The 27,820-nt window shown below is 31.6% G+C and overlaps 1 protein-coding gene and 1 long non-coding RNA gene across 3 annotated transcripts in view; both read left to right on the plus strand.

The window, feature by feature from the left end:
- The first annotated feature begins 65 nt into the window (after positions 1-65).
- LOC127701202 (uncharacterized) lies at positions 66-7,788 on the plus strand. Of its 2 annotated transcripts, none has more exons than XR_007981865.1 (3): positions 66-188; positions 2,824-3,017; positions 7,393-7,788. It is a non-coding gene; the product is annotated as an uncharacterized LOC127701202 (long non-coding RNA). The 2 variants fall into 2 exon arrangements; XR_007981866.1 differs by lacking the exon at positions 66-188 and adding an exon at positions 1,688-1,840.
- Positions 7,789-15,997: 8,209 nt separating this feature from the next.
- The window catches only part of LOC127701153 (tyrosine kinase receptor Cad96Ca-like), a 359,749-nt gene continuing 347,926 nt past the window's right edge, over positions 15,998-27,820 (plus strand). Inside the window, exon 1 of the mRNA XM_052204967.1 lies at positions 15,998-16,138. Coding sequence (XP_052060927.1) covers positions 16,056-16,138 — 83 coding nt within the window. The 5' untranslated portion in view covers positions 15,998-16,055. The remainder of the gene's footprint in view (positions 16,139-27,820) is intronic.

The raw sequence follows: 27,820 nt of genomic DNA on the forward strand, positions 1-27,820 counted from the left end.
TTAAGTACAAATTTAGGAATTTAGTACTTAAAATTTTCAACAACACAATTTTACACTGTCATTTACCTGGATTTTTTTCTACGCTTCGAAGCCGCCACCCTGTATCAAACTTATCCAACACCTCGCATGGCGTATTCACGATGTGGAGGGATTGACAATATACAATCAAAGTTAGCAATATACAGCAAGTAAGTAATTGGGTGTTGAATGCCAGTAGATCTGAATTTGTAAATTTTTAAATTGAATTTAACCTGTTTAGAACGTGTATTGTTGAATTGTTCAATAAAATTACACACATAATCTGGGCTGATATGCATAAAACCACTTTAAGTTCAAGGTATCAATAAAACTGGGTCTGCATGAAAAAATGACTTATCACATAATACCAGAACCTATGTTTAGCCGATAAGAAAATATAGCTGTAGGCCTAGTTGAAAATCTTTACAAATTATTTATTCTTTTAATTTCTGTTTGACTGTCTGGGTGCTTCTTATGTGTTTTAAATGCTATAGTCAAGTTTTATATACTGTTGTACGTCATTTGGTCGTTTTTAAGTTTTTGCCATGGCGTTTGTCAGTATGTCTTCGACTTATAAGTTTTATCAAGGATTTGTATAGTGAGATTGGTTTTATATAATCTGCATCTCTTGTGCTGTATTTTAAAATGTATTACAATTGCTGCATCTTTACACATTCATCAATACACCAAAAAATATGAATAAAGCTTTCGTATATATATAAATAAGGAGATGTGGTAATGAAACAACTATCCGCCAGTTCAATTCAAAAACCTGATATAAGCAAATGTGACTTACTTACTTACTTTTGTCAGAGAGATCTTGAATCTGAATTCAAGGATACGAAGTGGGAAGGGTTTAGAGGTGGATTAAGGTGAGGGCATGGGGGGCCGCCCCTTTTTTGGAAAAAAATTGGTTGATTATTTAGAGAATCAATGAAGCGGGCCCCCTCTTTATGCATGACAGTTAGTGCCTCCTTATGACATTTTTTGGATCCGCAACTGGTGAGGACTTCATAAAAAAATATTTAGTAAGTTTTTGTTTTGTGATAAATAATGTATTTAGACAGAAATAGGATAAAATAAACTACCGAAAGCTTAAGTATGGATGGGGGTTAACAGAATAGAGAATAACGGGCAAACAATAAAGATTAAAGAATAATGAAATGCTAAAATATGAGGAAAGAGAGTAATGAGCAAAAAGTGTAAGTTTGTAGAAATATAGCAAAAAAAAAAAAAAGAACATAGAAAAAGAAGACCCCCCCCCCAAGATCCTGACTTCAACTTTGACACTGCCGGGATATTTTTTAGACAAAGTGCACGTATTAGTAGTCAGCCGAAACCACTAAGCGTTTTGCATCCATACGGGTTTTTTTTCGGGATACTGACTGCATAGTAAACTATCAATGTACTAGTTAATGTTCTCGAGGGATGACCCTATTACAGAGACATATATACACATATGTGTAAATATGTCTCTGCCCTATTACGTGTCAGTAACCTCCTCGACACGGTTCATTTTTACGGCGGCTCAGTTTTGTCTTAAGAATAAACATAATTGATAAGTTTCTTTCCCCTGCATTTCTCGATCGCACTTGTAAATAGCACGGTCTCAAGACATTGGTTACAACACTTGCCGTCAGTACTCAAAATTGGAAAAATATTAATTAAGAAGGTATAGAAAATTAAATTAATGCACACACACTATTATCAACCACAGACATGATGTTTTTCTCAATTTGCCTAAATCGTTATTCCGCAATACAACGAGGGTGAAAACCCACCACTTTGAACACAGTCACAGGCACCGGCATGCTGTGAACTTGTAAGTTTCCCAAATGAGTAACTATCCATTACTTTTCTAGTGTAAAGTTTTATTTAATACACATTTGATTTGAAATGGCATATCAGAGAGATATATATAAACATATATCATAGGCTGATCCGCGGGGGGGGGGGGGGGGGGGGGGGGGCTTTCTTGGGAAAAATTTGGTTGATTATATAGGGATCACTAAAGCATGACTGGAGCCGGCCCTCCCTTATGAAAAGTTCTGGATCTGCCACTGTATATTCATAAAATAAACCAACAAATTATCCAAAAGATGAATAATACTTAATACTTACGACTAAGATTGATTATAAGTATACTTGAGTCGGTTTTACAAAAAAAAAACTTACAATTTATCGTAAGTATACTGTATTGTACATGACTTAATTACTATCAATATTATTTGTAAGTTTTTTTGTGAAACTGACTGCTGAATTGTTTTTCCATGCTTATGGTACATCTAAGTCGTATGCTTTTTTTAAAACCACCTCCAGGGTATAATGTCTGCTCGCCCATAGAATCTGTTTGTAGATATAGGAAGATGTGGTATGAGTGCCAATGAGACAACTCTCCATCCAAGTCACACAGTTTATAAAAGTAAACCATTATAGGTCAAGGTATGGTCTTCAACACAGAGCCTAGTTTTTATCAAAAATATATTGATATTAATAGTATACAGGTTAAATAATTTATTCATACATTTTTAATTGACTGACTAGAATTATCATGATTATTGAGGAATTTGAACCATTCCTATTTTTAAAAAGGGACAAAAATAAAATTTATATATAATAACAGGGTGATACAAATGAGAAAAACTCAAGAAATTGTTTTTAATTAAGATAAATACATGGTTTTCAGTTGATTTTTAAAGCAGAGGCAGATTTAGTTTAAAGTTGGAAAAAATTGTTTGTACCAACAAAAATAGATACAGAAAGTTAATCCAGAATTATGTGTTTATCATTTTTTTTTATGTTTAGGTTGCCAGCAAGATGAAAAGAACAATGCAGTTCAAAAGTCAAAATGTGGATAAGCTGCGGTACAAGGTCCTACTTTTGCAGATTTTCATATTTTGCATGAATGAATTTGAAGTTTATATCCTGGAGGGCAGAGAAAGAAAAGAAACACTTCAGTTTTCCTGCTTCTGAAGGATAAATGTAAAACATCTTGTTTGGTAAGTTTTATGCTCTGTTATGATAGTGTTTGTGCATCCATCTGTCTTTCTCTTAATTGTATTCACTTTAAGTTTTTGGTTACAGTTCACCATGAACTTCAGTAAGTAACTTGTGGTTTTACATGTATATACTCAAAATTTAGTACTTTAAAATGTTCATGTATTTTTGTCGAGCCTGCAACTTTTGTCGCAGAAAGCTCGACATAGGGATAGTGATCCGGTGGCGGCTACGGCGGTGGCGTTAGCAGTGGGCGTTAGCTAACTTCCTAAAAGCTTTATATTTTAGAAGGTGGAAGACCTGGATGCTTCATACTTTGTATATAGATGCCTCATGATACGAATTCTGTCTGAAACATGTCCATTGTCCTTGACCTCATTTTCATGGTTCAGTGACTACTTGCAAAAAAAAGTTCAGATTTTTTGTAGTGTTAATTTCTCCCATATTATGAGTAATAGGATAACTATATTTGGTATGTGCGTACCAAGGTCCTCATGCTCGTCAGAGAGTTTTCACTTGACCTAGACCTCATTTCATGGATCAGTGAACAAGAACTTAGTCTTAGATGCATGATTTTTTTTATTAGTTGTTAGTGGCTTTGTACTAGCTGTCAGTAACTGCGAGTACTCTCAGATCTGTACTTAGTGTCTTTTTGTTGTTTGGATGTACAAGTACCGGCCACGTCCACTTGTATTTGTAGTATTTGTATTTTTATCCATCTGATGAGTTAAGCCTCTTTCAACTGATTTTTTTTGCGGTCGTATATTGGTATGATGTTGGCGTCGTCGTCGGTGTCGTCGTCGTCCGAAGACACATTGGTTTTCGCACTCTTACTTTAGTTTAAGTGAATGGATCTCTATGAAATTTTACCATAAGGTTCAATACCACAAAAGAAAGGTTGGGATTGATTTTGGGGGTTATGGTACCAACAGTTAAGGAATTAGGGGCCAAAAAGGGGCCAAAAATAAGCATTTTTGTAACTTCCAGACATAACTTGTGTGTTAGTGTATGGATCTCTGACATTGTACCACAAGGTTCCATATCACAAAGGGAATGCTGGGATTGATTTTGGGGGGTAATTGCCTCAAAATATTAGGAATTAGGGGCCAAAAAAGGGGCAAAAAACAAGCATTTTTCTAGTTTCATGACAATAACTTGTGTGTGAGTGTATGGATCTTTCTGAATTTGTACTACAAGGTTCCATATCACAAAGAGAAAGCTGGAATTGAGTTTGGGGGTAATTGCCCAAAACGTTTAGGAAAAAGGGGCCAAAAATAAGCATTTTTCTAGTTTCCAGACAATAACTTGTGTTCAAGTGTATGGATCTCTCTGAAATTGTACTGCAAGGTACCATACCACTAAGGGAAGGCTGGGATTGATTTTGGGGGTAATTGCCTCATAATTTTAGGAATTAGGGGCCAAAAAGGGACAAAAAACAAGCATTTTTCTAGTTTCAGGACAATAACTTGTGTGTAAGTGTATGGATCTTTATGACAAGGTTCCATATCACAAAGGGAAAGCTGGGTTTGAGTTTGGGTGTAATTGCCCTAAACGTTTAGGAATTTGGGGCCAAAAAGGGACCAAAAAACATGCATTTTTCTAGTTTCCAGACAATAACTTGTGTTCAAGTGTATGAATCTCTCTGAAATTGTACTGCAAGGTACCATACCACAAAGGGAAGGCTGTTATTGAGTTTTGGGGTGATGAATCATAAGGGGGTTCAAAAAATTTGGGGGGGAGGATTTTTTTTCCTTTTTTTTTCTTTAAAATTTTCCATTTTAAATTGGTTATTTCTGATTTATATATAAAAGCAAATCATTATGATATGGTTTGAATAGGTAAATTAAAATTTTTTAAGTTCTTAGACCACATTCTTTCTGTGTCAGAAACCTATGCTGTGTCAAATATTTAATCACAATCCAAATTCAGAGCTGTATCAAGCTTGAATGTTGTGTCCATACTTGCCCCAACTGTTCAGGGTTCGACCTCTGCGGTCGTATCAAGCTGGGCCCCAGCGGAGCATTTTATTATTGTTCGTTCTTATGTTGTACTGTCACACCACTGTCCCAGGTTAGGGGGAGGGTTTGGATCCCGCTAACATGTTTAACCCCGCCACATTCTGTATGTATGTGCCTGTCCCAAGTCAGGAGCCTGTAATTCAGTGGTTGTCGTTTGTTTACGTGTTACATATTTGTTTTACGTTCATTTTTTGTACATAAATTAGGCCGTTAGTTTTTCGTTTGAATTGTTTTACATTGTGATTTCGGGGCCTTTTATAGATGACTGTGCGGTATGGGCATTGCTCATTGTTGAAGGCCGTACGGTGACCTATAGTTGTTAATTTCTGTGTCATTTGGTCTCTTGTGTAGAGTTGTTGTCTCATTGGCAATCATACCACATCTTCTTTTTTATATTTAAGGTTAAGTTTTGGTGGTCAAGTCCATATCTCAGATACTATAAGCAATAGGTCTAGTATATTCGGTGGATGGAAGGACTGTAAGGTGTACATGACCAACTGGCAGGTGTCATCTGACCTTGACCTCATTTTCATGGTTCAGTAGTTATAGTTAAGTTTTTGTGTTTTGGTCTGTTTTTCTTATACTGTATGCAATAGGTCTACTATATTTGGTGTATGGAATGATTGTAAGGTGTACATGTCTAGCTGGCAGGTGTCATCTGACCATGACCTCATTTTCATGGTTCAGTAGTCAAAGTTAAATTTTTGAGTTTTGGTCTTTTTTTCTAACACTAAATGCAATAGGTCAACTATATTTGGTGTATGGAAACATTTTATGATGTACATGTCAGTCCCGCAGGTTTAATTTGACCTTGACCTTATTTTCATGGTTCATTGCTCAGTGTTAAGTTTTTGTGTTTTGGTCTGTTTTTCTTAATCTATAAGCAATAGGTCAACTATATGTGTTGTATGGAAGGATTGTAAGCTGTACATGTCTGCCTGGCATGGTTCATCTGATGTTCACCTCATTTCCATGGTTCATTGGTCAATGTTTAGTTTTCTTGGTTAAGTCTGCTTCTTAGAAACTATAAGCAATACCCGTAGGTCAACTGTATTTAGTAATTTGAATGATTGTAAGGTGTACATATATTTCTTGTCAGGTTTATATGACCTTGAATTCATTTTCTTGGATCATGTTGAGTTTATGTGATAGTTGTAGTAAAGCTTTATATTTAGGACTATCAACATGATATCAATGATTAGTAAAGAAGGTGCAACATTTCAGTGTGTGCACTCTTGTGTATACATTAAACACCACATTTACTGTTTTTACCCTGATTTTATGGATCACTGAACATAGAAATGTCATAATGTGAAATTATAGTACATTCTTAGGTTAAAGTTTTAGGTTAAGGTACATAGCTTACCATGAAGTTGAATTTCATGCACATGTTCATTATGTGGTGAATTTTTAAATTCAGTGCCAAACTAAGATTTTGAGCCTGATTACATGATTGACTAGACATTGACACATGCTAGTGTTTGCCAGGCATTGTGTCCTGTACTAGGAATTTGTCCTGTACTAAGAACTTTAATAGTACTCGCTGATTATGGAGTTTTTGTGAAAGTTTAATATTAGTGAGATTTTTGCATGACATCCTGTCAACTGCTTGTTGATCATGTTTATACATGTCTTAAAATTAATATCTGACACATTGGTGTTTTGTGAACTTGGAAATAAGTTATTTGATAGAATAATAATGTTTTGAGATTATCAAAATAAAAAATATCCCATTTTTACTACATTGTGTATTAATGATTAAGTATATAAAAAAGAAGATTTAGGATATGTGTATAACCATATATAAAAATGAGACAGCAACCGAACAACACAAAAATAAGAAAAAAAAACAAATATAATTTTTTGTATCAATGTTATAATTTCCAACATGTCCAAAGAGTTCAATGTATTTTCTAATTGAAATATAACACAAGTGGAACTCTTTCAGAACTTCAGAACTTCAGAAGCTTAAAGAAGTGCTGTTTCTATTGTTGGCTTTCTGTATAATATATTGCAAATTCTTGTGAAAAATGGAATTTTATTGTAATTGCCTAAAGTTTTAATATTGATCTATATATATATAACTGGGGAAAATACCCAAATGTTATAAAGAAGAATACATAAATTGATTGTTATATAATAATAGAATAGGAAGATGTGGTATAGTGCTAATTTGACAACTCTCCATCAGAGACCAAAGGATGTAGGAGGTTAGCAACTGATGACACTGGACAACCTTCAACAATCAGTAAAATCCATACCGCATAGCTATTTTTATTGAAAATCATATGTTCTTGCTACATGTATGTATACAATTTTTTATTATCCATAACTTCAGATTTTATTGGTTCTTTTTCAGAAGGATTGGAATTCATCACTGAGAATAGAAGGAGAAAACACAGAAACAAGACCAAAATAAATTCAAAGACAAAAGTCAGATTAGTTATTATTTTCATCACTCAGCCAATGAATTGCAGTTCTATTAAATATCTAAAGATATTAAAACCACAATAATGACAATGTTCTGTGCTGAATGGCAAAAAAGTGGACTATACATTACGATCACACAATGCTGGATGATAAGAAACTATTAATTTTTTGGATGAAGGGATATCCTGAAAAAAAATAGATTTATGTAAAAAGCTACTAGTATGTTAAGCATATTAATAGAGTTTTCATTGATTTCAAATGGGAAAAAATTGTGTTTCAAAAAAGTGTTCTAGAATTCATAAATAAACATATATTGATACTTACATTATCTGCTTTGTTGTTTAAAAGTTTAGTTTTGAACAGTTATAGAACAATATAATTGCATTAACATTTCCAAGGAACAAAAAAGATATTCAACTAAAAAGATTCATCTTAAAACAATTTACTACCAAACAGAATTCATTGTAACATACACATTTATTTACTGTATATTTATAATTTGAATCATAGGATTTTATTTTGTCCCATGGGATATTAAAAATCCCATGGGATAATTATAGTCCCATGGGATTTTTTTTGTCCCATGGGACAACAAATATCCCATGGGACTACAATTATCCCATGGGACCCAAAAAAATCCCATGGGATTTAACCAAAATCCCATGGGATAATGGTCAATCCCATGGGATTTGCCTTATCCCATGGGATATTGAAAATCCCATGTTTTTCTAAATCAAATTACAAAATATATATAATAATAACAGCAGAAAAGCAATGAAATTATTGAATCCCATGTCATTCCGCACATTTTGGTTATTTACACGACACTGTAGGTCTAAGGAGAGGCGGCGGCGGATTTGCAAATGAGTGTTTTGCAAATTAAAAGTGTCCAGTGTTTTTGAATTTCTGGTGTTGATTATATATTTAATTCACACATGCACAAATTATTTGTCTATTGTTAAAATGTATATGTTCTCAGTAAAATTTGGAATTATAAGAATTAAGTATTCATTCATTCGATACTAGTATCTAAACTCATACGTGAGATAGCAAGACAAATATACAGTTTTTTACAACAATTTAGTGTGTTCCAAGTATATTTTTTACCATAAGTGTTTGGATAACAATACATAGTGTAACGCTTTGCAATGGTATATTATAAGACTTAAGATGTTCATAAATTAACACATATTGAACGATTTCATCATCGGTGTCGAAGTGGTATATCTAACAAAGAATCATCTGCTATTACAAAATCCTTCAATACCGGGTTTTTATGCCCCCGCCGCAGCGGAGAGGGCATTAAAGGGAAACTCCGCAAAAAAAAAATGGAAAAATTTATATTATGTTCATTATGTATAAAAAAAAAAGCACAAATTCATAAATATTAACGTTTTATTCTCCTAGATAAGATATCACCATCGATTTTAAAATGAGAATATCAATTCTCTACATGTAACCATCTTGACGGCTTGCCGGGTAAAAAAAAACACGTGATATCTATAAACCACAAAGTACCAAAACAAGCAGGGACTAACGTAATCGTAATTAAGTGTCAAAATCTCTTGTCAATCGTACGGTTGTTTTACCCGACAAGATAATGACAAACGCATAACAGTTTCACGGATCCTAAAAAAAGAATTATACCAGACAAGGTTGTCCTACCTATCGGCAAACTTTTTTTTAATTAACTTGATACGGAACAATGTTTAAAAAGGTTCGTTTAAGAGTCGGAAAAGTCTGCCGATTGGATATAAATTTTTTAAATGATTATAGTCTGTCGTTTTTAAACTGTTTTTTTTTTACTAAGTTTATGAAACAAGTAAATATAGGGGAATTAGTTAAGATTATCTTTATGGATTCTCTCATAGTTTAAAGTCATAATTAACTAGCGGTGTTCCGTGTAAAAAATTTCAAAAATCTAATTTGATTATAACCCTTTTATGTAACACATTTATTTCATTCTGTCCTTCCCTAATATGATCATCAGCATGGCTAACGGAATTATTGCCAGAGGTATTGTGAGGTGACACGACCAGGTATTCAAGCGATTTCCTTTCGGGCTTATTACACAATTACGTAATGCAGGTTCATGCATCGCTTCACTGCTGACCGTATAGATCAGTGTACCCGGCCGGTAATTTGGAACTATCAGGTATAATATACATCATGTGTACATTTATTTTGTCTCGAGTCCAACAGTGATACAATAGACATTATTAAACTCATACGTGTTGTCAATTTTACTACCACTTGTTTATGAATGACATTTCTGGTGTAATGAATGATATTTATGAAAATCTAAATAATTCCGACTACAGATTTGGCGAAGTAAAAATCTATTTAGATATTTTCCAATGGTAAAATTTGGAAAATATAAGTATGTTCTCGTTGTCAATAATTATGGACATTTTGAAACATATAATCATTTATTTCACAAAAATTGTTTATACAGATAGAAAGTTACGGAACTATAGATAGTCACAATTTAAAATATGTATATTGAAAATAAGAGAGAAACCGCCAGAATCAATCTGATTTAAATTCAGATCTATCTCTTACTTGCTTTGCTTCCTCGAAGTTACGAACATGAGCATAGTAAAATCACAGATTTATATTTCAATTAGATTGTTCTAGAACAGATTAAGAAATTCGTCATCACAATTGTTAGTTATGTTGTATAATAATGTGAACCTTGTGAAATAGCACGTGAAATACCGACTAAGCGTGACTACCTTGTAAAAAGTAGAATTCTATTAATTCCTATTGTCAATTTCAAGTTTCTGTTCCGACATGCATGTTATATATGTCACTGGACGTTAAAATTCCATTCCATCATTATCATATCCGTCAAATATTGCTGTTTTTTTTTACATGTACATGTATACACTCCAAGTTATCCCTATGTTATCTCATTTATATAAAAGGTTATTCATATATAACATAGATATTTAATGCAAAGGGAATTCTAAAGATGAAAGTTCATTAGGCTAACATAGTTCGATAATGCTTCGAATTATATACAAACTGAGCATATATAATAACTGCCATATTCCGAATTCCTGACTTCAGCGGTTCATTTGTGAAATAGAAGAAAAGAGAACAATCGGTATCTGAGTGAATCTACGTCTCGATCAAGCATCATAAATTGATTACAAAATATTCAAGATTTACGACTTTTCTTGAATAAAAAGATGTGGGATATGATTGCCAATGAGATAAACTATGCAACAGAGACCAAATTTGCCCAATTTATTTTTGTGTGTACTAGACAACTGAAGCCGTAATTCCGCTGTAATGCACGTCGATCACATCTATTATAAAGGGTAGGTGCATGGAAACCATACCACCTAACTAAGTTTAAGAGTACACAACACCCCTATTTTTGTGCATTATACGCTCGGGAATATACGTTTTACTATTTTGCATGGATTATTAGCAAATGCTATATTTCAACTCTAGTCCTAAGCAAAAGCGCTGTATTTTTTTTTTATCTCACAAGCTTAATTTCGGATTATATATAAATAATCATACAAGGAGGCTAGGATTTATAATTCGGGTAGGCTTTGGCTGACTTCGTGTCATCCCCCCGCCCCGTACTCGTTATTTTTCACATAAATCATTTAAATTTCAGATCCCTCAGTTTGCGTATAAATATCATTATTCAAATTTCGTTTAAAAACTTCAACACCAGAGACGAATAGTAACGTATGGCTTTAGTACAACATGCAGACATTAACCTATCGTCGACAGAGATACGATAACGAGACATTGATACAACAGATTCCATAAAATCTTTCGGTTTGCATAAAAAAATATATCATTATTCGAATAACGATTTTGAATTTACACCCACCAAACCAATAAAAACGTATGGCTAAGTATACCATGCAGGCATTAGATATATTGAGGGACCACTTATAACACCTCATATAAAAACAAACACGCTCTTTTCATGAGAAAACAAATATGTGAAGAAAAGTTTATTTGATGAGGAAAATTAGTCTCCTTTGATCTCGAATTAACTTGTTCAAAAAAAATCCTCAAACAGAATAAACAACTAATTAATTAGCTTACATTTCTAATGAATGTCAATCCTTTAATGAAATAAATGATAATTGATATTCTATTTAAAAAAATAATTTCCCCGAGTTATTATCTCCAGGTGATTGCTGGTAATTCTAGTGATTATATATAATAAAATTCCATTTTCATGAATTATGAATACTCACTAGAAAAAATGTCAAGGATTATACATAATAACTGGAATGAAGATACAATGAAAATCATATTAAACCATCTTTAGAAGCATAAATATTAAAATATTAAGCACAATACTCTGATATAAATCATTAATTTCTACAAACTGCATTCGGTAAATTTGGACGACGTCTACTATTGCAGATTTACCAATCACTGATTTTCGTTTTTTTATTTGCAATAACATCCACTTAAAAAAAAGCCTTGTCCTTCACATATTTAATATTATTTTAACGCACGTTGAAGAGAAAAAAAGTGTTCATTAAAAACATCTGAAGGCACCGCAAAAGTGAATCAGCCATCACAAATTGATTTTTGTGTATGATCCGAGCAAAATTCTATATTTCGTAGCCAGGCAATATCCTTTTCAGTCCGTTCATAAACAATGGACATTATAGTGTTTGGGTCTCCCTTTCCACGATTAATATGCGGAATCGGTATCAAAACTTTACAGCCAATGTTTGTCTCCTCCATAATTGTGTTCAGTCTGTCAATGACGTATATGTTAGTCACACGTCCTTGAGTCTGTCAATCATGCGTTCTGTTTGTTTTTCTGTACGTTTAGTTGCATAACTTTGCTAGGTTTGACACCAAGTTACATGTACTGTGTATTTTCATCCAGAACATAAATGCGCATTTCATACTTTCAACAATACCTTCCGTTATCTAGATGATATTTTTTCGCTAAACAATCCAGAGTTCTCTAAATATACTACCGAAATTTACCCAAAAGAACTTACTTTAACTAAATCTAACATAAGCAGCAGTAGTTGTCCTTTTCTGGATTTGGACATTTCAATCTCTAAAGGAAAACTCCATACTAAAATTTACGACAAAAGAGATGACTTTTCATTCCCTATTGTTAATTTTCCTTTTTTAGACGGCGATGTTCCTTTGGCTCCATCATACGGTGTTTATATATCCCAACTCGTTCGCTATGCCCGTGTGTGTAGTGATGTCATAGATTTTAACGAACGTAATCAATGCATCACTGGTAAATTATTAAGTCGGGGTTACCATAAATTACGTAAAACTTTTACTAAATTCTTTCATAGATACAAAGATTTGATTAGTAAATTTGGCTGTACCTGTAGAAAACTGATTAAAATTGGTATTTCACATCCTAAATTTTACGGTAATATTGTACTTAAAGCGCGGAAATCACTATGTGATCCGTGTAAACTCATCGAACCTTTAAATAAACTTATAAGTGAAGGTTATCTTAACAATGTTGTAATTAGATCTTTGAATATAGTTTACATTGGCACTAATATCGATTTTGTCATCAGCAAATTAAAACATAACTAAATTTGTATTCTTTTCAAACGGGATGTATAAAGACACACCCACGTTCATTTTGATCTATAAAGTGGTTAAACTCCTAACTATCTTACTGTCTGTCGATACATTTATTTTTGGCATTGCACAAGTCATGTCTTCTTTGACTGTCCATGACGTTAAAATACTAAATCCCTGGGATGTGTTTTTGTTGATTTTAGTCTCTGATGCATGATTTTTTATTATTAATTGTTTTGGCTTTTAACTAGCTGTCAGTAACTGCGAGTACTCTCAAAACGTACTTTCTTGTTTATTTGACTTGTTGATACTAATTGTAATGATTTTTTGTTATTTAATGTTATCATAGTTATTCAGGGTTATATCTGGTCTATATACCAGCTTTGATAAGTATTTGGTATTACTATTAATTTTCACTTCGTAAAATGAACATCAAAATTATTAATTTTGTAAAAATATTTCCTTTCTCTATTGGAACTGTACAAGTATACCTAACAACAAAATTATTTTCATTTACCTGTGTTTAAAATAATTGCAAATGGCTGATATTTTTGTTCGAGCATATTGTTTTTCTTAAAATGTTTTAACATTTCATACCGATATAACATGTTATTTTTATTATTCTTCCCTTAGTTTATTTATTTTGTATTTGCATTGTATCATAGGTCAAATTTATTTGTTCATTGTATGTTCATTGGTGTTAATATGTCCTTTGATTGAGTTAAGCTATTTCAGTTGATATTTTATAGTATGTCTTTCTATGTTGTGATGTTACACAATCGTTTCAGAAAAAAGGGTGAAGGTTTGGTACCATTAAAACGTTTAAACCCGCTGCATTTGTTTGTACCTGTCCTAAGTCAGGAATCTGATGTTCAGTAGTTGTCGTTTGTTGATGTGGTTCATAAGTGTTTCTCGTTTCTCGTTTTTTATATAGATTAGACCGTTGGTTTTCCCATTTGAATGGTTTTACACTAGTAATTTTTGGGGCCCTTTATAGCTTACTGTTCGTTGTGAGCCAAGGCTCCGTGTTGAAGACCGTACTTTGACCTATAATGGTTTACCTTTTTAAATTTTTACTTGGATGGAGAGTTGTCTCATTGGCACTCATACCACATCTTCTTATATCTATTTGACGCTGTTTTGGGCAAACAATAAATCCATGGCATACATGTGCAGTTATCACTATATTTTAGAATGTTGGTATTATTAATTTCAATTTTGAAAACTTGTTTGTTTATGAGATTATGTGGTTCAAAACAGTTAATTACCATATCACTCGAAAAACTGTTCCCTTTATATTTGATAAATGGACAGGGTATGAAAATTGTCCACTTAAACATTAAAACCGTAAGAAATAAAGATGATTTATTTGTCTTTATTTGATTTATTTTTTAATTAACAAAGGTTCTTTGTATTATTGTATTATTGATAATCCCTGAAATAATATCAGGGAATCTGTAAAATAATTCTTAAATTTTTTAGTGATTATGTTAATTCACTGGTCATTTTCAGGGATTATATATAATCACTAATAATTTTAGTGTTTATGCATAATTCCTGAAAAATCAGGGAATCTACATGATCCCTGATTATACAAATTCACTGTAACATATACAAGGTAAAAATAATTCACAATTACAAAGGTCACATTTATAAATGGAAGATACACCAAGCCGCCAATACCTGTTGAAGATCGTTTATGTACTTATTGCGCTGACAATAGTGTTGAAACTGAGAAACATTTTCTATTGAACTGTTGTCTATATAATGACTTAAGATTTGACCTTTACTCAGAATGTTCACAACATATTAATAGTTCGACAATTTGAATGATGATTTAAAATTTATACAAATCATGAACTTCTCCGAGATTCAGCCATTTTTATGTAAAAGTATTTATAAGTTTTTTATGCGACGTAAATTGTTTACATAATTTTTTACCGTTTTTCATGCGACGTAAAATGTTTACCTAAATTTTTAACCGTGAATAATTATCTTAATTAATTCTGTTTATTTAAATTATGCATATTAGGTTTTTTCGTGATATCTTAGCGTAAATATTTTCACATATATGTGTGAAGTTTTAGATATATGTAAAGTAAATATTTTTTTACGAAACATTTTTATATTTTTTTTTCACTTTAGTTTTATTCATCATGTTGAAAATACTCTTAAATCATAGTTTTTAGTTTTAAATATATAGTATTTCAAAGTATCGTTGGATTTTTAAGAACATGTATACATTTTGTGCAATGTGTCTCATAAGCCAAATTGATATGGCTGGGTATTGATTGTTCTATCTATGTTTTAATGATATTGTATAATATGTATGTCAATCAATATGTGACACAATAATAATAATAAAATAGATTATTATTATTATAAAGTTAATAAAGGTTAAAAAAATCATTAGCAGGCTTTCCATGTTAGCCTTTGTCTTTGTGTTGTTCTATATTGATCTTGTATGTAAATCAAATGTAACGTTTTATTCTGTCATGTACACAATGTAGTATGCACAGTTATAGTAATGTTCTATACTTTCATTCTTATTACAAAAGTTTATACAATGGTTTTAAAGAATCAAATTGTGCTGTAATGTCTTGTTTCCAATTGGGAAGATTCTTGACTTGGACAGACATACACCACTGTCCACGATAAAGGGCAGGGTTGGGCATCAGCAACTATTTTTAACACCACCGCCTCCTGTGTGTGCCTGTCCCAAATCACGAGCCTTTAATTCAGTGTTTGTCGTTTTTTTTGTTGTATTTGTTATTTGTTTTTGGTAAAAAAAAAATTTACATTAATCAGGCCGTTAGTTTTATCGTTTGAATTGCTTAACATTTGTCATCACATTAACCAGCGCATTCATTGCTTTCGTAGATCTTCGTGAACAATATGAATTGTATACATAAGTGTAACAGTGTATATGCTTATATCTAATAAACATAATGTGTGTTTCTCTCTCTCTCAAAAGGTACCCCGATAGTGGAATCCAGTGATTTTGTATTGAATGCTACGTTAGGGCAATCAATTTCAATGAAATGCCATATATGGTCGTACCCACATCCATCTTATACAGTGTGGAAACTAGAGGATAGTTTGCTATCATCCAGTTCTAGGTAAGGACTGTTTATTTTTTGCACGTCACTTGAAGATCTTTAGGTTATCTGTTGAATAATTTTTATATGATTCCATTTAAAAATATTTACTGTTGCATATCGTCAGAAGTTTAAATGTCATTATTATGGTTCGAATGTGTTATTATAAATTTGATTTTGGTCCCTATACTTCGAATTTGATACCAATTATAGTAAAGAAAATAAACAACAATCAACCAATCAATCAATCAACCAATTAATCAGTCATTCAAATCAAATAATCAGTCAATCAACGGAAAGATGTATTCAGTGCGAAAAGAGCTGTAGGGTTCAATAATGGTTAAAAATTTCGGAGAAAAAATGTTTACAGTTAATAAGCAGTTTTGTTTTAATTCTCAAACACCAATAAGTTATACCAGCATAAGGTCAAATGACGCAAGTTTGAATAAGAAGAATGGTAGAAGATACCAAGGGGGTATATAATAAAACATATATAATAAACATATATAATAAAACATAATCATTAATGGTGAGTTTTAAGAATTTTTGAACAAATACGATTGTGTTTTCCTTATTTTAATAACCAACAATTAATTATCTACCAACTTGGAAAAATCAAATTATTTCTTAACCTCATATGTTATTTGGATAAAAGTTTTGTAGGTCCAAGGTATGACAGGTAAAAAAATTTATCAAATGAACGGAATATATTTTTTTTTAATTTTCAAACCTATTAATTTCCGATGTCAAATGATAGCCTACTTTACGCTTATTCCAAAAATATATGGTTTTTATGCCCCACCACGATAGTAGAGGGGCATTATGTTTTTCGGTCTGTGCGTCCGTTCGTTCGTTCGTCCGTCCGTTCGTTCATCCGTCCATCCGTCTGTCCCGCTTCAGGTTAAAGTTTTTGGTCAAGGTAGTTTTTGATGAAGTTGAAGTCCAATAAACTTGAAATTTAATACACATGTTCCCTATGATATGATCTTTTTAATTTTATTGCCAAATTAGAGTTTTGACTCCAATTTCACGGTCCACTGAACATAGAAAATGATAGTGCGAGTGGGGCATCCGTGTTCTATGGACACATTCTTGTTCTATATACTTTTGCTTGAAATAAGGGAGATAAGTTCCTACTTCCGCTTTACACAATTTCACTTTTGGTATCATCTGATAGGTTACTCTACACTGATTCCAAAAATATATGGTTCTAGGTACTTTTCAATGAAATCAGTGTAGCAAATGGCTAACTGATAACATAAGGTCACTTCCGGTTTCAACTAAGGTTTCAACTCCCTCAGGCAAAGTTGACCTTAGATGCATTTGGCTATTTTTTAGGTATTTTTTGTCATAGACTTCTTCAACTGTTTCGGTACTTATACATCCTCCGCTTTCAAATATTCGGCTTTGAGCGTTCTTGATGAAGGTAAATCCAGAAAAGCGCTTCGGACGCATGAAATTATTAAACGTGTTGTTTTTTTATTTTTTCCGACTGACCTTGTCAATGTCATATGTCTACTTACCGAATTCAAAAGACCCCATGGCTTTATCATGTACAAATATGAATTTATAGCAAAATTCAAAATCTAGCCTTGACCTTAATTTCAAGGATATAAAGCAAGGACCTGAAATCAAAAGACCGTAGGTCTCTACTATATATGGTTAATGAGATATCTCTATACAGCTAATTTTAAACATTACAGGGGAGAAGACTCCCATTAAATGTCAACAATTTTTTTTAACCAAAATATATATCTTACAACATGGTGGAACTAACAGTTTAGTAAAAATATTTTGTTGATGTCTTGTACGGTTTTTAACATTTTTAGTAGAAGCGATAAATTTAAAGCCCTGTAAAGATAAGGTTGAACACATCAAGTGGACACAAGAACCGATAAAAGTATTGGGAATATATTTTGGACTTAATAAAAATTAGTGTAAAAAAAAATAAACTTGCAACGACAGTACGAAAAATTTGCAAAATATAATTTAAGACTGGAATAAAAGAAAATTAACTATGCTAGGTAAAATAACTCTTGTTAAATCATTTATCCTACCGAATATCATTTATGTTGCACCAGTAACGGAAATTGATAAAGAATATCTCGCAAAATTAAAACAAATAATTTATAGTTTTATATGGAACAATAAACCAGGAAAAGTTAAAAGAGTTATAATAAGTAAAAATTATCATGCTGGTGGGCTTAAAATGAAAGACATAGATAAATATATAGAATCCATAAATATTAATTGGGTAAAAAGACTCATTGATAATGAAGAACAATCACCCATTTGGAAAGTCTTACCAAAATTTTACTTCGACAAATTTGGACAAGAATTCCTTATATTTAAAAGGAACTTTAACAATATTAATTTGATTAATAAACTAAAAGAAATTGTTCCAGAATTTTGCTTAAAGATAATCATATCATGGATAAATTCAAAATCTGAAAAAGAATTAGTTCGACTATCATATAAACATATTGGACAGCAACTTATATGGGGCAATAAACATATCAAATTAAATGGTAAATGTCTTCTTTTCAAAAATTGAATAAACAGTAAAATTTTATTTGTAAATGATATAATTGATGATAAAGGAAAAATTAAACAAAAATCAAAATAAGATTTTAGATAAACTATCTTGCCTTGCTAATTGGTTTTCAGAATATTCTAAATTGATGAAAGCAATACCAAAACAGTGGTTACAAGAGCTAATAAAAGAAGAATCAATAAAAACAAAAGTTGCTACCGACTCCGAATTTAAATTTCAAGATAGAGAAGGAAAAATGGTATCAATAAAAACATTTTCCCCCAAAGATATTTACATCTCCCTTTTAAATACTTCTATGTTGTGATGTTACACTATTGTTTCAGAAAAAGGATGAAGGTTTGGTATCATTAAAACGTTTAAACCCGCTGCTATTGTTAGCACCAGTCCTAAGTCAGGAATCTGATGTTCAGTAGTTGTCGTTTGTTGATGTGGTTCATAAGTGTTTCTCGTTTCTCGTTTTTTATGTAGATTAGACCGTTGGTTTTCCCGTTTGAATGGTTTCACACTAGTAATTTTAGGGGTCCTTTATAGCTTGCTGTTCGGTGTGAGCCAAGGCTCCGTGTTGAAGACCGTACTTTGACCTATAATGGTTTACTTTTATAAATTTTGACTCGGATGGAGAGTTGTCTCATTGGCACTCATACCACATCTTCTTATATCTAATTAGTAGATATTATGAGAAGGCAATAGGATTTCAAAAATAAGACAGAATTCTTAATTTAGATAACAATACAGGGAAAAGAGAACAAATGTTGAACTTTATCTTTAACTATATCCAAGATAATAAATTGAGATTAAGATGGAAATTTCTACATTACATTTTACCAACCAAACAATTACTTTTCTCTTGGAAAATAACTAAAACTCCTTTATGTTATATATGTAATGTCATTGAAGATTATTAACATTACTTTTTGACATGCAAATATCTGAAATTATTTTGGGATCAAATAAAACTAATACAAGATAAACTTAAAACAGGACATCATATAATATCACTTTCATCACTTTTGTATGGATACAAGATAAACGATACAAATTATTACAATATTAACGATTTTCTAACAATTATACTTTTTACTATATATAAAGTATATTATATATCCGAGCAGAAAACAAAACAAATTAATGTGTTTGAAATTTAAAAAAATGAACTTCTCCAACATTACGAAATATTGACAAATAAAGAAGGCAAATATGAAAACTTATACAATTTGGTTGCAGAAAAAATTAATTTATCTTCTTAAACTAAAATTTATAATATATCATATTACTTTCTTTTAATCTGTTGCATATTATTTATTAGCTAAACTGTATATTGTGTACTACATGTAACAAGTACTAACCTTATAACTGAAATGCTATATACTAACGTTAACGAGGCCGGGATAAGGTACCGGTACTTTATGTATGTCTAACAAATGTAAATTTCAAATAAAATTATATACAATTAAACAAAAAAAAAACCAAAAAAAAAGAAGCAATAATAAGCCAGCATCAATATTAAGAACATGACCTTGACCTTTGACCTTAACCTCATTTTTTTTTGGTGGACCATAGGTCTCTTTTGGTTTGCCAGTTACAAATACCTTTCACTTAAATCAAATACGGAAGGGGGAATAACTCTCATATGGAATACCTGTATCGCTTTGGTCCAAATTTTACAAAATATACTTAACTTTGACCTATAATTGTTAACTTTTTATACATTGTGACTTGGATGGAGAGTTGTCTCATTGGCACTCATACCCCCATCTTCTTGTTTATATTAGGATATAACGAGCAATTTGGAAAAATAAATTTGTTGGTTTCTTTTACGGTTGCAAAGAAGTAGAGATATCAAGTAAACCAGTGTTCAGGGAGATAACTCTTACAAGGAAATTTTTTAAAGTGTACGGTTAAACGGTGTCAGATGAAGGATTTGAGAATATGTTTACCTGTTTAACTAATTCATTTGTTTAGTAATATAATTTGCTATTTAGTTGTAATCATCACAATCCTAACAGTGAAGGAGCCACTTTATATGAACAGCCAGTATTAGTTGTTTTTTGAATACCATATTGTTTACACTAGAATTAGTCGTGTCTTGGCGGTTTTGTGCTATTTTGGAGAGGTGATGTTAGTGCCAGATCTGTTACGGTTTCACCCCTTAAACCTGGTTTGCCCACTTTTAATTACCCCAATTTTCCATTGGTTATATAAACAAAAAAACCAAAAGGTTAACTGATTGGAAAATTGTATAGTCTGTTCCAGTAATGTTGCTATTTTATATGTACGTATATGTCTGTAAAATTCTATAGGATAAGTTTGTATGCAATTGATGCATATTAAAATGTATTTTTTTTCTTCAAATATTTGGTTGTGAAATTTTCATTGAATTGATTCTTTGAAGGAGATAAATGAAAATAAATAATAAATTGATTTTGATATATATATATTTTTAATAGCACTAAAACAATTAACATTGTCAATATTACATAAATATCATTAGCACTGAAATTTATCATTCATAATGCATTTAAAGCACTACACATGATATGCAAACATAACATTGGAAACAATTACAAATTTCATGTACAAGAATGTCTTTAATTTAAGTGCAGAAGGTGTGATGCTGCATCTGCGTATTCTAACACATCCACAAATCCTTGTTCATATTTAGCTTTCAGTCCCCGAAGTCTTGCATCGATTTCTCTGTATCTGCGTCTTATTGGTTGACGGGCCCCTCCTGCAGCATACTGTATGATGGTACACTCAGTGAAAGCTTGAGTTTTCTGAAGCACCTCAATTATCTCATAGATATTTGGGTGTGCGTGTTGGACCATCTTCTTGATTTTACTGTGCCAGCCTTCCAAGTGGTTGGTGGTGCATGGTCCCTCAGTCAGGAAGTGGTTCCAGAGGAAGCGGTGTCCTTCAGCCCAATATTCGGTGACGTAATCTGTAAAAGTGGTTGTGTCAGGATCATTCTCTGCTTCAGCTATTTCTTCTAATGCTTATAGTTTTTATTATAACATTTTGTCCTTTTAAAATCTCAATATCAATATTCTTATAAAATTTATTTCTTTTTTAATTATATTTATAGTTTTTTGTCGAGCCTGCGACTTCTAGGATAGTGATCCGGCGGCGGCAGCAGCGGCGTTAACTAACTACTTAAAAGCTTTATATTTTAGAAGGTGGAAGACCTGGATGATTCATACTTTGTATATAGATGCCTTATGTTATGAAGTTTCCGTCTGTCAAATGTCCATTGTCCTTGACCTAATTTTCATGGTTCAGTGACTAGATTTTTTTGTAATGTTAATTTCTCTCTTGTTATGAGTAATAGGATAACTATATTTAGTATGTGCGTACCTTGCAAGGTCCTTATGCCTGTCAGACAGTTTTCATCTGACCTCGACCTCATTTCATGGATCAGTGAACAAGGTTAAGTTTTCGTGGTCAAGTCCATATATCAGATACTATAAGCAATAGGTTTATAATAATAATAAATTATTTTATTAAAGTGTCACGTATTGATTAACAGCTGAACAATATACAATTAAACATATACAATATTTAAAATAATCAACACCCAGCCAAACAAATTGACTTATGAGACACTGTAAAAATATATTGCAAAGTTATAAACATATATACTAATAACCATTTAAAAAAATCGCATTGAACTGTTTCATCAATATTCTTCTTAAAATACTGACTAAAAAAAAACTTGTAGGTTTAAAATTTTTTTTTTAATAAAATAGGTTTGGTTTAACTTAAGTTTGTAATCATTTATATTCTATGCATATGTAATAGAGTGATAATCCCTTTCTTCATGATTAAGTACGAGTGTTAACGAGTACTTGTCATGAAGTAAGGGATTATCATTCTCTTACAAATTTAGAATATTGTAAAGTGCTCAAGGCTCAAATAATCACTTGATTGGTTGTATTCAAGAATTAGTTTCATTGTCAGTGCAATGTTTATAATTGATGCATGACTTCCTTTTTCAGCATTTCATTTATGGATTAGTTTTAGTGATGTCAGGACTTTCTTATAATTTGGGAAATATTAAAAAAAATGCGTTATAGACATTAAAGTGTCCATTTAAGTGTTTCTCGTGTCTCGTTTTTTATATAGATTAGACCGTTGGTTTTCCCGTTTGAATGGTTTTACACTAGTAATTTTGGGGGCCCTTTATAGCTTACTGTTCGGTGTGAGCCAATGCTCCGTGTTGAAGACCGTACTGTGACCTATAATGGTTTACTTTTATAAATTTTGACTTGGATGGAGAGTTGTCTCATTGGCACTCATACCACATCTTCTTATATCTATATATTAGGTGACACAACAGTACAAAGAAAAGGTAGGAATGGTACATGTTTCCTGATTGTGAGTATGAATGTAAATCATGTAATATTTTAGTGAGGAATTATCCTTTTTTTTAATTTACAGTTTAAATCAATAAATACATTTGAGTTAATACAACTAATTTCATTTCAAAGCCAATATATTGGTCCGGATTTTTAAATCAAATACTATTTCATTCAGTCAGGGGAATGTTCAAATAAAATGTCTTTAAAAGTTTTAAATATATTCAAAACTAAAATTAATTTCCTGTTTTTTTGTGTGTCTTTTTTTATTGGAAGATTGGAAATAACTATTTTTCCCAACCGCTGGTCCAGTAATCAGAGTTTGGAAAGCTAAAGATTTAGGTTATTTTTGGTTTTAGACTTTTTTTTTCTTCTTTTTTTTTTTGCATTGCTTTGATATTATTTAATTTGTTTAGTAATTTGAAGTTATTAATATTTTCATAATAACATTAAAGGTACCAATTTTACTGCACCAGTAAAGTTCAAATTATTTTGATTTTTTTTGTTTGTTTCACAATTCAACTTAGTCAGTTTCAATCACTGTGTGATAAATCCTTTCAATCTGATAAATGTGCTTCCGGGCAGTTGTAACTCGTTTATAGAAACTCTTTGTTTTGAACTGTAAATAGACCTAAATAATAGGATAATCCCTTACTAAGAACTGATTTACATTCATTCTTCACAATTAAGAGACATCAAATCCTATAATTTCATTGGTCGAGAGCACTTTGCTATATTCTAAGTCTAGATTAGTCTATGGAAAGGTATAAACTATGAAATTTAGAGCGAGGGGCTTGCCCCGAGCTCTTAATTTCATAGTATATACCTTTCCATAGACTATCCAATTTAGCACATATTTACAACTCGAGTAATCTTTTAATTGGTCTATTGATAGTTTATTTTGGCTGACTACTTGTATCACAGGTGTTTGTAAAACGGAGCTCATTAACGAATTTTGTAAATCTACTCACTAGTATCATTGTAAAATATGTGATTTCAAAAGGCCCTTCACTCCAGAATGAAAAGATGGTAGCTGCTGATGTAAGTATGTATACTGATATAAAGCGGTGTTTTACTATACATGTTCTTCTTACAAGGTAAGATGACAAAATAAATTGACCAAAAGCAGGCAATTATGAAATTGCAGTGGAAGCTATACATGTTTATATATAATTGCGGTTTTTATCCAACGCAATCATAGGTTTGAACGTTGTTTTCAATTTAGATTTTTATGTTTATATATATATATATATATATAGGTGGCACATTATCTTCAGACATCATCACAGTTTTTCAATTCATGACATCGTCCTGAACATGCATGAAATATTTGCCACTGGACATTAAGCAACCAATAATCAATAAATCAATCAATTCATGACGAAATAGATCACTTTCCTTAAGAAAGTTTAAAAAATTATCACCAAGTTGCTTTAATTTTCCTTCACAAGGTTTCATAGTACACACTTTTCTGTGTACAAAGTAATTGCATGGATGATACATTATCATAATTTTAAGATATCGTTGTACTCTTATCAAGGTATAAAGAACCATATGTATTACCCTTTATTTAAATGATAAAATTTGCAATTGTCAAAAACATTTTTAAGATCCAAAGATTTTAATAGCAGGATATTTAAAAATCAATGTGAAAACTAATTACAAACTATTTAATTTAATTTGGAACACAGCATTTTATTTCAAAATAGCCAGTGGCAATTTTTTGTTTTAAATATCTTGATTACGATACAATGAAATCTTACCCTTGTGGTCATTCATGCGTAGTTACTTAGTACACGGGAAAAGTATGTACTATAAAAATTAGAAGGCAAATATAAGCAATTTGATTGGACGAGAAGTTGTAAGTATGTGCTTATTATGTATAGGGTTTAACGTCCAATAGACAACGACCCACAAAACGTAAAATTTACATAATTGTGTTCCCATTTAGTTAACGTTTTTCATTCGGAGCGCGTACTCAAGTATCGCTTAATAAAATCAACATGTACTCATGTACATGTAGTATTTCCATACTGAGTTGACATCTCTATAGCATATGGGCTAAACAAGAAACGTTCAAGGTAAAATCAAACATAAAATGAAATAGGGTCTATACCCCTGAAATTTGTCATGTGCCATCAATTTTTTTATGTTGATGCAATCACTGCCCCAGAAATGACAGTAGTTCTTATACACCAGGGCTGATATGCATAAAACTACTTAAGTTAAGATTTGTTCCGAACGGACAGATTTTTCTACATGTCCTACCATAAATTAGTACTACGATTGGATATCTTATCTTAAATGGTTTTATGCATATCAGCCCAGTATCTAAATTGTCAATTTAACATTACAATTTCTTTGATAATTCAATTTGTAATGTGTTCTACCCTAGTTCTTTTTCAAGCACTGCACATTGTAATGCATAAATATCTGCAGTTTTCTTCTACTTGTGCGTTGGCTGTATGCTGTACAGATAAGAGAAAAATATCAATACAAGTGGCAGTTTACATATACACATTTTATTATGCAAAATTAGAATTTTGGCGCTGCATTTGGACAGTCCTTTCTGGGATGTGTCGCAACAATGGTATTCTCATGGGTAAATTTCCAGCATTTTCAGTACTTTCTTTTTATTTACACATTTAACGAACATTTTGGCATCGAGAATTCGAAGTGGGTTCCACGAATCAATATCATTCAACCATCTTTCCTTACTCTTGTAAAAAATCAGGATATTTTCTGACCAATTTGGCTCACCACAAACAATATTTATATATATACATGTAGTATATAATTGTACATGTAACAAATAATAATGATTTAATTGAATTATGAAAAGAAACAAAATTTTATATGTACCAGAAAATTTTCAAAATCTAGAGTACATTTTTGTGTACATTCACTAATCCCAACAACTTTGATAAGTTTGTAGTAATTTGATCCGAGCATATTATAGCTAGTGCATGACATTTAAAAAAGGCCTTTATTTATCTGACACTTAAAGACCTATAACCCTTGAATGACATATCGAAAACTTTTCAAAATTTAAAGGTGTGATATGTTCATCAATTCCAATAAATTTGTAATAAATTTTGGCAATTGAAGTCCCGTAACACTGAAACGGAAAAACCGAAAAAATCCAAAAATCGAAAGCTTCCTTTTATCAATCCCAACAATAACGTTCAGTTTTAAAGAAATCAATCCAGGCATATTGGAATTAGTGCGCGATATGTATTTTTTTTTTTGATAATTTTGTTTTTCTCTCTATCTTCTTGTCTATAAATTATTCTTTATTCTAAAAACCCCTACAAGACAACCGTAAGCATTATTGCTTAACACGATGTTTGCAAATAATTTCTAGCGTTCCCAACAAAAAAGAGGAGGTTATTCAGTTATTCTTGTCTTTCGCACTATCATCAAATAGCATAAAACAATAAAATGGATTGCACAGCACATGATTTGAGAAGTTCTACACATGTCTTGTTGGTTTGTTTACAAAAATAATGTAACATGATTATTTAATGACCTCAGATACTATATCAATTATGAATTTGTCTTTGCAAAATTCATCATATAGCCACTTGTTTAAAATATGATATCAATATGAAAAATCATGACATGTAAAAGATACACAGTAACACATTAAATTTCATGATAAATAGCAGAGGCAGAATTAATTTTTTAATCCTGAATCCGCATCTGATTAGTAAATCCGAATGAAAATAGTGGTGTCCCAAATCTTTTCGGTTCGCATGCTTATTTCTGTTTTCAGTAATACAATTTTTTGCATTTCTTAAAAAAGGGATTATTACTTACTACAAAAACAAAATTGTGGAAGAATTTCAATAAACCATATTTCAGGGGGAAAATATAAACAAACCTAATGATGGCATGAATAATATATATATTTTTGTAAAACTGATTAACCGTTATTAATTACTAAAGGATTGATTTTAAGCAGAGAAACAAAATTGTGTGGTTGCTCATTATTTTGGATCGTTCCAGTAATTCAACAAATTAGCACAATGATAATTGTCAAGATTGTAGAAATAATATATTTCGGATGGGGATTTCTAATGCAAAAAAAAAGGAAATTAAACAAAAATGAACAAACAGTGAAAAATGGAAAATTTTAGCAAAAGATCTCAAAAATTAGGGTATTTTCTTACCAATTTGGCTCACCACAAACAATATTTATATATATATATATATATGTAGTATATAATTGTATATGTAACAAATCATAATGATTTAGTTGAATTATGAAAAGATACAACATTTTGTCCCAAATAGTCAACTAATACATAATACATGTAATAGAACGTGCATGCATAAATGAATACACAAAAACAATTCGTATGGACATTGATATTTAGTGTGGAAGACGTTGATCCACTCGATCTACGTTGCCTTATTACTTTCATATTCATATGGATAAAAGATGATGTGGGTAGATTATTAGTTACACAGTGTGCTAATGACCTAATACGATATATTTGGGGTCAGTAAATTCCATATAGGGTGAGAATGACACCATATATATCGTATTAGGTCACTAGCACACTGTGTAACAAATTTTTCTTACCGACGATCTTAACATGTGGCATTTAGACTAGTGGCCTATAAAAGTAATCAAGTCTTCAATACAAATAACTTACTTGCATTGGTCAGATTTTTCTTCAACGCCGTGTTGTTTTTTTCAAAGGTACGTAACACCACTACTAACCGTGTATTTAAATAAACCACGCCTACTTACCCCATATTAAATTTACACGGTCTCCACGAGGTCGCTTT

Source organism: Mytilus californianus, unplaced genomic scaffold, assembly GCF_021869535.1.
Source record: "Mytilus californianus isolate M0D057914Y unplaced genomic scaffold, xbMytCali1.0.p SCAF_5, whole genome shotgun sequence".
NCBI lineage: Eukaryota > Metazoa > Mollusca > Bivalvia > Mytilida > Mytilidae > Mytilus > Mytilus californianus.